Source organism: Lipophrys pholis (genome assembly GCF_963383615.2).
Source record: "Lipophrys pholis genome assembly, chromosome: 4".
Classification (NCBI taxonomy): domain Eukaryota; kingdom Metazoa; phylum Chordata; class Actinopteri; order Blenniiformes; family Blenniidae; genus Lipophrys; species Lipophrys pholis.
The window spans coordinates 14,294,574-14,306,983 of record NC_137637.1 but is presented as its reverse complement, the minus strand read 5'-3'; the positions used below and the strand labels follow the sequence as shown (position 1 = coordinate 14,306,983).

Sequence of the window (12,410 nt, the reverse complement as noted above, 5' to 3'; positions counted from 1 at the left end):
ATAATAATAATAATAATAATAATAATGAGAAGAAGAAGAAGAAGAAACACAGGTTTTAATAGTGTCCTTTGGCACTGTCAGTGCTCGACAAAGTGAGGCAAAGCTGGTTGGTATTTTTGCAGCTTTTAGTTGAGTCAATCCTGAGCCCTGCTATTTGGTATGCTGCTGCACTGACAAGACCTTGAGACATACTTTATGCTTCAGAGCCGTAATTACTGTCACTGCTTGCATCAGGGCTGTGGTGTGACAAGCCGAAACAGGCACAGAAATGCACCAACACGAGAGAGAGTCTCCATAAAGCCGCATGAGGCCATGTTTTGACGAGGGTGTATTGATTTAGACTAGGAAGCCAATTGTACAAACTCCTGTGATGTTGTGTTTAAAGCATATTAATAAAATCAGGAACAAGATATCAATATGTGAATAACTGTTTTATTGGGTATGACATTTAGTGACAGTGACTGTAGCAAACTTATCTTTCATTCCCAAGGTTGACTGTTCAATCCTCAACTCAACCTGGGCATGTAGGACATTTGACGGTCTGTTGTGATAATATAGAATTAGCCATGCAATTCGGAAGAAAGAAAGGAAGATAAATGGTTTCATCTTTACTGTGAGCAAAACCCTAAATTCACTAATACGTGTCTCATCGTGTCCATTTACATGACATTAGAATATGCCACTGTGATGGATTCACCTCCAGTGTTATTCGCCCTTCAAAATGTTTCCTGTAACCAAAATACTTATTTGATTATGAAAAAATGAGTGGCAGTTAATATCATGACATATTTAAAATCATATCACTCTGTGGCATTCACTCAATGTGATACATTCCTCACGATATATTTTCCGTGATCATGTAATTACAAATACACCTTGCTTTCCCTCTGGGTCTCACATACACTGCGACCCACTCAATAGCGCAACTGCTGTTGTCTCTGTTAGAGCAATATCACTGATAGATTGCTTTCTTGAGATTCATACAGCCTTAAAAAGGCCTGATACAATGTAGTCTGAGGCTGTTCCATCGATGAGGCCAGCGCCATCGTTGCTGACAAACCAGCAGGGGGTACTCTCTCCAATTTTCACATCTCTGCTGAAGTCTTTCTGCCAGTGTCTGAGGAAGATATTGAGAAAAAAAGACATGTGTATAGGCAGAATAAATTTACTCCTACGTTGAATTTGGTGAAAAAGAAGAAGAAGAAACACACCTGGTTACGTTGAGTGTTTGTCCCTTCACATACATGATGGCATAGTTCTTCTGCACTTCCACTTCAAAGTCAACCCCGTTGTAGAACTGACCTGAAGTTAATACGATTCACACATGAGGAATCACGGGTCATAAAATAGTGACACAAGCGTACTATGCAGGGCTGTACTCAACCTAGCAGGCCGTGAACTGAAGCAGACAGGTGGTGGCTGTCCAGGGTGTAGAAACCCAGGTAGTCTTGTTGGTCATGTCGCCTCCTCCAAACCTTTGTGTGTTTAATGACCATAAATCTAACTGAGTGCCTCAGTGTCACTGTCAAGCTGCAGTTATTAGTTAATCTGAGGTCAATGCTGGAAGAGAGACAAAAAAATACACCAATGTTGTGATTATTTCCTGTCGTTATAAAACACAGAAGCCATGTGTGTTGATGTGAGTTAGGTATATTTAGCTTGAATTAATTCTAAAAGCATATTCAGGGAGGGAATTACTGAGAAACAGCCGGTTTCATAAACATGATTTGTTGTCCAGTAAGTGTAGATAATATTCACAAGGAGTTGCCACTCACTTGGTTTTTTTGATGTATCCCGTATCGGACCACAGCAGCTTGATCTGCTCACCATCGTAGAAGACAGAGATGCCCTGTGTGCTCACCTCCAGTCTCACCCTGAGCTTCTGATGGGCGATCACAAAACGGCCAAAGTAGGTGTTGGTGTTTCCCCCCGGAACAACTTTCTTTTTGCCAATAATTTGGCCGTTAACCAAAAAGCCTATAATAAGCAAAGAAAAGAAAAGATTCAGATTATTATTGCAGAAAACAAACTTGTGCTTTCACGATCGTGTGATTGAACCTTGGACTGACCTGAGTTTGGGTCTCTGACCAGATTAAAAATGGTTCCTGGTTTATCATTGATGTTGAAGCACAGAGCATCGTCTCTGTCAGGGAGCTCGATGAGGAAATGAGGATCTCCATCAACTGCAGGTGAGCCAGAGAACAATCAAAGCAATATCAATAATCAAAGAGAGCCTTCATGATGTCCAGGAAGTTACTTAAATTTATCCTAAGGAATTCATCTAACTGGGCCAGGTTCAATCTCCTATTGTCCAAAGCCTGAATAATACAAGTATAGAAGATGGATGAATAGATAGATAAAAAGTCTGTTGTTGAAATGTTGTCATAAATGCCCCCTCACAACCAAAAATATGTAGTGATCATATCACAGTAAACGCTAAGAATATCCAAAAACTATGTGTCCATGAGAGGAAGCAATCTTCATTTCTTGACCTGTTCCTGGAGCTTAATGAAGGGACATCTTAAGAATTACTGGGATCCACTGGATAAACATGATCAATTATTGCTTTAAGAACAAATTAAAATAAAATGTTTAACTCAAGTCAATCACTCATCAAACTCATAAACATGTTTTGGGACTGTGGGGAACCAGCGTAACTGGCGAAAACCATCGCACAGGGAAAACATGCAAATTCCAAACAGAAAGGCCTCCTCGACCCAAACTCTGGATATTTTTGCTTTGTGCTTACCACTATAGCACTGTACAGCCCAAAGATTTAAAAACATCTTATTATGGAGCAAGAGTGCAAACCACAACACCACTGTGCAGTGCGTCTCATCTCATTCAAAAACAAAATATTACCAATGACTGGGTTTGTTAAGTTCGTTATAGATTAGAGTGATTAGCACTGAGTCTGCACTTTCTCCCTTTGCAATACATCAGATTATTGTGTTTCAGTAGAGTTTTGATAGTGTGCATGGTTTACCATCTGACTGCCCTCGTGAACGGGATTTGGAGCTGGGCCGACTCGAGACACGAGTAACAGAACTTAAAGTAAAACCGGAATGTGACTGAAGGGATTTCTGGGATTGCTGCGCATGGCCTGTAAAATAGAGAAAATATATCATTACAAATATCATCAAATTAGATGCCCCTTGCAAAGTGTGAACAAATTGAGTGTTTCAGTCATTACAAATGGAACATTTGTGCTTTATATTTGTAAAGATTATAGCAGAGATTATGCCTGGAGCGTGCTAGTTTTGCCAGTTTGGGGAAACAATCAGGGTAAGATTTGTATTGAAATCAGAAGTAATCATATTTTCAAATCCTCCAAGAATTAAACATTACTCAGCACAAGGACATATACTTAGAATAAAGGAGGAGTAAGACAAAATTATTGTTTCAAAAAGAAGGAGAAAAGTTTTTATCAATTAAATACGACTCCCACTGTCAATCAGACAAACTGAAACACATAACTTTGATTGACATTGGGAGCTGGGAGAAGGGGCTGGGAACGCCGTGGAAAGCATAAACCAAACGTTGTCAAGGTATTTAAGCCAAGCAATGTTTATCTTCATGATAAACACAAGATATTGATTGAATATTTACAAACCTCGCTGTCTTTCGTCTTCCTGTCGCTGGGCTGTAAAACAGGGAAACAAGACGGAAACAGGTGTAGATAAATATAATTTCTGATTTAACCTGTTAACTAAACCAGCAGCTAAAACTAGGAGATATATTTCAATATGAAGACAAGTGTGGATGCTCAGTTTTGCAGTTTAGCACTTTAGAATAAACACGAGATCACTTTTCCAGTAAATTATTATGAGAAGAAAATTAGCCGTCAAGTTTTCTCTACCCTCAGTCAATTTATCTGCAATCAGAGACGTGTCTGATCCGTCCTCAGTGTCGGGCTTCGTGACAACCATGGAGGTGAGAGGGGTGACAAAGCCATACTGCAGAGACATCTTCAGGGCCAGGGCAGTTGCATTGTCTTTCTTTTCCTGAGAGACTAAGTCACTAGAAAAAAGGGGGGAAAAAAAGGTTTATTATAAGTATGCACAATAAAGGAAATCCGTACCACATATATGTGAGCAGCTTTTAGAGTTAAACCTACCTGTTTTCCAGAAGCTGCTGGATGGTGAGGTAAGCCCACAAGCGCTCGGTGAAATCCCCAAATACATACTCCAAATGTGGGTACATCGTGTGCCAGTCTGACGCGCTGGCCTTCCCCTGCACCCGGAAGTCTTCTTGAGGCTACAGGAAGATGAAAGAATCAATGACGTTCTATACTTGTTGGCAGGTTTGCCAAATGTCTTTGGTCTCATTTTTCATAATAGGAATTTTACCGAGAGACTTTGAACCTTTGAGGAACTTAGTTAACGAGTGTTTTATCTGTACAAAGCAGCACAAAATGAAGTAATTCCAGAAGTTTTGGGATTACTGAAGTTTTGGGATTACCTGTAGAATGGTGGAGTTGTTCTGCTCCTACAGCATTTTGTCAATCATGAATGGGTTTTTTTTAAATTTAAGAAGGGTTTGTGCTCTCGCTGGATAAGTTTTACCCAGCTTGAATGGAATACTTCAATCAGATTATCAAATTTAACAAACTCTCCAGTTTTAATATGAAGACATTTATCAAGAAATGTTGATAGAAAAATATTAATATTAAGTTTTTTTGTGGAAAAAACCAACAACTGGTGATCACTTCATTCACCATATATCACTCTTGAGTCTCACTGACGAACTGGAACCAACACAGTCAGCATGACTCGATCAGTCTTGTTCAAGCGAAAGGTGAGAAAGTGATTCCTTCCTTACCCCTTGAGCAAACACTTCAACCATAAAGTTGTCCATGTCGTTTCCATTCAGCTGACCAGCCACCACAATCTCTGAGCCGTTGAACAACTGACTGTAGTGATTTTTAGTCAAGTGTCCCACTTTGTTGTCAGAATAACGCAGGTCCACGTCCAACAGCAGAGGGCTGGACACTTCCTCATAAAAGCCCTGGGAAAGAGACGGAAATGGAAATGTGTGATAAACGTTTCCAAAAAATGTCCTTGAAGGTACAAGCAGACAACCTTTCCCCACCTGGAGCTGAACTACTGCATCTGAGGCCTCAAAGATTCTACGTGCCAGACCATTGTTCTGTCTGCTCATCACATCCAGGAAGGAGTACGCCACCTCATTCCCAAAGCCCAGACAAAACAGAGACATGTTTCCCCCAATAGCAGAACGCACGTTCATCTGGATTGTAGAGGAGTCGGACTCACCTACAGGTGCAAGCATACGTGTACAAGGCAATGAGCACGGTGCAGTTTCTTGTTGCAGACTATGATAAGTATTAAGAAAGACCGAATCCAAATTAAATCAACACACAATAAAGATTTCTGTTCTAATTCTTGGCAACTTGGTGTAAAAGGATCTTCCATCAATATTCAGTGTTTATGCACAGTTCAGAATGTCAGTGACAGTTCACCGGCGTTTGGCATCCCATCGGTCAGCAAGATGATCATATCAGCACTCCGTTCTGGAACTTTTTCACCTCGTCTTTCACTCTGCAGCAAACTCACTGCCCTTAGTACGGCAGCATTGATATTGGTGGCTGAAAAGCAATAAAATGATTTAGAAAATATACATTGGCATACAATGAGTTGACAAAACTTTTTAATTTTTATGTTTGTAAGATTAAAAGTAGGTGCAAATATTCACAAATCTTCTGGTCAATCTGCTGTTCTCTTTTCTTCTCTTCATTGCCATTGTAACGTAGCACATGAATAAGATATGTCAAACTGCACAGTTTCATGTCATTCTAAAGATTAGGTTTTATGTCCTATTGTGACCAGCTGTAATTGGAGCATGTTAGCAACAAAATCTTTTTTGATTTAGACCTGCTGATGCCTACCAGACGTTTTTTCCACTGGATTTGTACATACTGAACATAAGATTTTCTAAAAAACACTAAAACAAAAACCTTATAACACCATATATAGTAGTATAATGATCTCTACAAAGCCAAACGGGAAGCAGATTAAGGAGAATGGATGCAAATGACGTCATCATACCTCCATTTTCTTTTATTTTCTTGATGTAACGTATTGCTTCATTGACATTATCCTTTGTTGCTTTGGTAAGGAAGTTCTTCCACGTGATTATTTGACTGTCAAACAGGATGATAGCGAAGTGGTCTTCTTCATGGAGGTCGTTCAGAATGGCGACCATTGCTTCCCGGGTCTGACAAGATTCACAGTTTCACAGATGAACTGTGTACAGTGACACACTGTGGTGTACTGTCTAACATACAAGTCGTTTACCTGTTTAATCTTTGTTCCCACCATCGATCCACTGATGTCAATCACAAACACAACGTTCTTTGGGACTCTGGAAAGGTCGGGGGGGGAGAAGAAGTGCACAAAGTATCCATTCACAACCTGAAGGGAATAAGAGAAACCCAGGATGAACATGAATTCTGTCTTATTCAGTGTTTGAAAGCTACTTTGAGTTAATTAAACTATTGAAGTTTGGTATTTTCAACAGCAAGCATTCAATGGTGGGGATTCCTCATCCTATAAATAAAGACTGAGGCTACTACCCGGAGCAGAGGGAGAGCTGCTTCACAACTGCAAGCAAGGAATAAAAGCATTGCGGAAACTTCAGTAACTACACAGTTATGTGTCTACATATAGTTCCGTTTAATTACACAGTAACTTATTATTCTTAAGTGTGACTGTAATACTGCAACTGTGCATCTAATTAAACAGATTTGCGTGTGCTGCTGCTAATCTTGTTAACTGACCTGAATCTCCCCAAGGTTCTTCTCTCGTTTCACATCATACGTGATGATGAAGTCTCCGTTGATTATTGAGCCGTCACATCCTGGACATTTTTGCTGCTCTGCTGTCGGTGAGAAGAAAATGCGCGCCTGAGAGAAAAGGAGATCATTTCATTTAACATTGCTGTACACATGCTTCATACTTAAAAGTTAAATCGTGCAAGTAGTTTTAAAAAAAAAAAAGCTTTACCGTTGTGTCTGTTACCGTTTTCTCTACCAAGGGGAGCAGCTCATTGGTCAAAAAAGTTGCTGTGGCTTCCACAAAAGAAATACCTTGTGGCTCATAGATGTCTGCCTGAATCTGTCTCCACACACACACACACACACACACACACACACACACACACACACACACACACACACACACACACACACACACACACACACACACACACACACACACACACACACACACACACACACACACACACACACACACACACACACACACACACACACACACACACACACACACACACACACAGACACACACACACAGACAATACACAGAGAAAGAAAAAGTCACAGTTCTTCAGCTCATCCTGGTGGTGCCATTACTTAGAAGAAGAAAGATAAACAAAGAAAGGTGAGCAATCAACCTGAAACTCCTGCACCGGTTGTTCACTTTTAAGTCGAGACAGAAGTTCATATTTTCCCAGTTTCCGCTGAAGAAGTTCCTCGTAGATCAGAATGAAGGTCACACTGCTCTGGGCAGCAATGTTGACAGAAACTGAAAACTTCTCCATCTTTCTCCCAGAAGCCCTGGAATCAATGGTAAATAGATTTCACTTTTATACCTTTAAGAGTCTCCAAAGTCCTTCATATTGCTAATAGACTAGTTTATAGGTGTATTTTCATACTACCACGTTGACAAAATCTTTAGTCAAACATACTTGACAAGTCCAGCAGTCTGCCCTGAGGAAACAGCCTTGTCATACTGTTTCTTAGCTTTGTCTTTCTCCTTCACCTCTCCCACATAGCTCCGACCATCAATTTCCCTGTGAAACACATGAGTATTTGTCAAAAACCCACAACATGATACACAGTGGTGGAAATCACTTTCCAGTTTTGACTGACATGGTAAAGTTGGTGATGAAGGCGGTCTTGGGTAAGTCCATTTCGAAGAAGACTTCCTGGGATGTGTTTGCTTTGTTCAGAGCCTTGGAGGTCATGATGGTGTGGGCAAAGCGAGACGTCACGATGCAGCCGAGTTTAACGCTGTACACCTCCACCTGACGACGTCATGACAAGTGAGGAACGCTTGTGCAACCCAAACTCAAACCCACATCAAGTGTTGATTTATAGGGTGGAACGGAACTTTACAGTGAGTGTATGATTTACAAGACAATTGCTAGATCCTTTAAATTTAAAAAAAAACTGACTTCTTTCAGTATTTAATCTGTTATAATCATTATTTTTGTCTATTCAGTGTTTTTATAATTTACATGGCTGTTGGTCGCTTTTCGTCATGCATTATTTGTATTGTTTGCCAAGATTTCTCAAAATCTTCAATATGCTTTGTGTATTGCTCTGATAAAATTTCACAATGACCCCTGTATGATAGGTTCTAAGCTTTTTTGGGTGTCTATTTTTTTTTTTTACAGTTTTCACATATTTCATGCACAAATCCTAATGCTTGATTTCATGTGTGTAATTGTGGAAAATAAATACATTGCTGATGAAAATTAAATCAAATGTAATGTAATTGCACGAAAATGATTAATGTAAACGGTTGTCAAATCGTAGATCAATTTGGAAAATACAAATCGATACCCCGCACTACATGATGGTGTGCCAGAGCCCATGTAGTGTTTTCCAGTACAGGATTTTGTCTGTTCTAAATGCAGTGCTGCCTCAAGGACTGCAGATTACAGCATCCAATACTGACTTTCAGCTTTGTGCATGGAGATTTCTAATTGGTTGGTTGGTTTTTATGAAACTTTTGAGCATTTTTGGTTTTGTTTCGACACATTGCTGAAACCCATGCACATCTTAACTAAAAGCCAGACATGTCACAGTGTAAACTTCTTTGAGGTGGCTTCTTAAAATCAAATTTAAAACTTGTTGCCATTATTCACAAAAAAGTTAAATTGTTTCACTTTCTATGCAAGATATATTTTCTAATTCTACTACGAATAAAGTTTTGTTTTTTGTGTCAATTATTGCCTTAAGATTTGATTTCCATTGTATGATATTGTTCAAACCTTAGAGCGCTAGAGGTTTGCAGAATAAGCTGCTTCGTGTCATCAGGGCTATTTCTCAGCAAACGAGAGGACAAAGCATCCTGTTGTTGTTTCTCCCCTGAACTCTGGATCAGACGTCATGAGAAATGGCCATCATGATGTCTGTCACATAGCAGGGTCACTATGACTTTGAGCTGAAACTTTTACAGTTTCTCATACTGGCAAATGCTTTGAGAATCAAACACAGATGAATGAATTGCTCCCAGCATGTTTGTTTTCTCCGAAGAGCAAGGAATAAAAGAAACCATGTGCCAATGATCACCAGAGAGAAGCTGAATAAGTACCATCTGGAAGCAATGATGTTATGAGAAATGCATGAGCTAACAATACCACCACTGAGAAATAAAGGCTAACAGGGTGCTGTTTGTGTTTGTTTCGGGTCTTTTTTTTATTTTAAGTTGTGAAGTTAATAAAAATGGATCTGATAACGTTCTACTTAAATGAAAAGTTTCTCACATCTGCAGTCTTTGTACTTCTTTTCTGCAAAAGAAAAAAAAAACAGAGTGAGAGCCTCATAAACATAGCAAAGAAAAAATTATTTGTTGTCACTTTTTTAAGTGAAGGCTGTGAGTTTGTTTACCTGCACTGATCGAGTGTGTAGTGCATCTCCAGTCTTCTCGACCTCAGTATAGAATGACTGCAAGGTTGAGACAGCAACAACAACAAAAAAAACATTTATCATCACCACTAAGATTTCATCAATAATACATGATTCATGGATTATTCATCACCAGTAAAGCTGCCATTTATCTCTTTTGCTGAATATGTTTTGAAGCCGGTTTTACAAGAATATCAAGCAAGCAGTCCAAAGCGTCGTCTGGGAAGACAGGTGTGTATCACACAAAGGTCTTAATGTAGGCGTGGGAAAGGATTTACAACTGTAAAGGATAAAACCAGAAAGAAATCATAAAACTAGGCAACAACCGGGGCGATAAAAACAATTCCGTAACGTCGTAAGCATGTGCACTGATTATCTGGCGCTATATTGCACAATATGGGAAGACTGAAGGTAGCAGATGTATTATGATGCTTTGAGCATCACAATGTGGATGTTACCTTGACAGGGACAACATGTTGCAAACAATTTATACTCATTAGGAGAAACAGTTTTCTCTGTTGAGAGATGTGTCGTTCAGCAGGATGATGCACCCAGATAAAAGGCAACATGGTTCAGGAGGGATTTGAGGAGCACAACAACCAGCCTGAGGCCGTTATTTCCCAGATCTCAATCCAAACGAACAATTTACAGTGGTTTGCAAGAGTATTCATATCCCTGGAACTTTTCTACATTTTGTCACATTACAACCACTAATGTAAATGCATTTTATTGGGATTTTATATGATAACTCAACACCACAATGCTGAATAATTATGATGAGGAAGGAAAATGATACATGATTTTCTGCAAATAAAAAACTTAAACATGGTATTCAAATGTATTTAGCTGCCCTGAGTCAATACTTTGTAGAACTACTTTTGGTTGCAATCACAGCTGCATATCTTTTGGCGTTCATCTCTACCAGATTTGCTCATCGAGAAATTGAAATGTCTCCACATTCTTCTTTACAAAATAGCGTAGCGCCGGCAGTGCACATACAGAATTGAGGAGATGATCTGTATTGCTCAGGAGTGCATTTATTTAGAACCACCGGTAAATGTTGAGCTCAGAGGGGTGCGCTCACCAGCAACATGACCTCAGATAAGGGCGTCACACACAATGCACACAAATCTATCTGAACGAGACAACAAAAATGCACAAAAGATAACTGAACAATAACTCGACGATAACAGAACAACTCAAACAAGGAACTATAACACGTAACCATGACAACTCAGAAAGTTATGAGGAGCATTTCCCACAATCCTTTACAGCGCCATCAACTCTGAGCTGCCTCCCTTCCCTGCCTGAAGGAAAGCATCCCTACAGTATGATCCTGCCACCACCATGTTTCACAGTGGGGATGGTGTGTTCATGGTGATGCATATGCTGTGCTAATTTTCCGCCACACATAGCATTTGGCAAGTAGTCCAAAAAGGTTCAATTTTGGTCTCATCTGACCAGACCACCTTCCTCCACATCTTTGCTCCACCATGACTTGTGGCAAACTGCAAGCAGGACTTCTTCTGGCTTTGCCTCAACAATGGCCTTCTTCGGATGATGGACTGCATGGTAGCCAATGAGATGTTCGAAGCTTGAGATATTTTTCATAACTTAACCCTGCTTTAAACTTCATCACAACTTTCTCCTTGACCTGCCAGCTGTGTTCCTTGGTCTTCATGATGCAGTTTGTTCATAAATGTTCATTAATGAACAGCTGGATTTATTCTGAGATTAGATTGCACACAGGTGGATTCTGTGTTCTATTTAGGTGACTTCTGAAGGCTCTATGTTTCACTGGAAAATATTTAAGGGAGTCAGAATAAAGGGGGATGAATACAAAACAAATAATTTCCCTTCCGCTTCATGTTGTGTTTATCAATCACACAAAATCCCAACAATATACTTTTCCATCCATGGTTGTAATGTGACAAAAATGTGAAAACGTTCAAGGGTATCAATACCACAAAAGCACACATCATGTCCTTGCACTCATATCATATATCACATCCCCGAAGATTCAGTTTACTAAATTTGTGACTATAACCTGCACAACTACTAATGGGATGTTTATGTTAAACCCCTTGAATCACATCTTGATTGCTTCATTTCAGAGACATTAGGCTTGAGATAGAAATCACAATGTAGTCACCATTACCATCTAAAAACTCATGAGCCTGTCTATATTGCATTTCGGCTATTTATCATTCGACAGATGAGGCAAATCATGTTGTAAAGTGCAAAATGTACTTTAAAATGAAAACAATGTTATGAATGTGTTTGATGTCTTGAAAGCACTTAATTGTGCACTGTTGTTTTTCCTGGAAATGACTGTGTCACCACTCTCACTGCATGATTTCTATTTCAGGATTTTTACTTGCTCCTTTAAACGTAGTAATCTAAACAGAGCAAATACATCGTTGTAGTCTCCAGAGCATATTGCTTCCTGCACACCCAAGGGTTGCTGCTGGGAAAGATTCAGGCTTTAACAACTGCATATACAATCATTCATATAAGTATAGACAACAAAACACATACAAATCCTACACATCTAGTTTGTTTTGGATACCTGTGTCCAATCTTCTGTCCTGGAGATCTCCACAGCATTCTGGGCCTGAGCTGGTAGCCAAATGCAAACCCATAGCAGCAGCAGCAGGACTCTCCACACTGCAGGCATGGCTTGGAAATGGGACAGTACTTCCCCTGGCATGGTTGAAAACAAGTGTGGAGGGAATTT

At 39.7% G+C, this 12,410-nt stretch overlaps 1 protein-coding gene across 1 annotated transcript; it reads right to left on the bottom strand.

Moving 5' to 3' along the window:
- Nucleotides 1–418: 418 nt before the first annotated feature.
- LOC308108669 (inter-alpha-trypsin inhibitor heavy chain H3-like) lies at nucleotides 419–12,393 on the bottom strand. Its single transcript, XM_080461813.1, has 22 exons — nucleotides 12,243–12,393; nucleotides 9,656–9,712; nucleotides 9,532–9,555; nucleotides 7,910–8,064; nucleotides 7,726–7,830; nucleotides 7,432–7,594; nucleotides 7,023–7,133; nucleotides 6,797–6,922; nucleotides 6,315–6,431; nucleotides 6,066–6,234; nucleotides 5,480–5,605; nucleotides 5,092–5,273; nucleotides 4,822–5,007; nucleotides 4,118–4,257; nucleotides 3,860–4,020; nucleotides 3,614–3,643; nucleotides 2,987–3,103; nucleotides 2,070–2,183; nucleotides 1,776–1,977; nucleotides 1,385–1,560; nucleotides 1,212–1,302; nucleotides 419–1,117 (listed from the first exon to the last, which is right to left on the bottom strand). Exons 1-22 carry the CDS (start codon nucleotides 12,381–12,383, stop codon nucleotides 979–981), a joined length of 2,832 nt encoding a protein of 943 aa, XP_080317939.1. The 5' UTR covers nucleotides 12,384–12,393; the 3' UTR covers nucleotides 419–978.
- Nucleotides 12,394–12,410: the final 17 nt, after the last annotated feature.

Coding starts and splice junctions, on each gene's coding strand:
- LOC308108669 (XM_080461813.1), bottom strand. CDS start 12,383: ATGCCAGGGGAAGTACTGTCCCATTTCCAAGCCATGCCTGCAGTGTGG. Junction 7,134..7,431: donor AACCGGTGCAGGAGTTTCAG/GTTGATTGCTCA, acceptor GTGTGGAGACAG/ATTCAGGCAGACATCTATGA. Junction 2,184..2,986: donor TTCACGAGGGCAGTCAGATG/GTAAACCATGCA, acceptor GCTCACCTGCAG/TTGATGGAGATCCTCATTTC.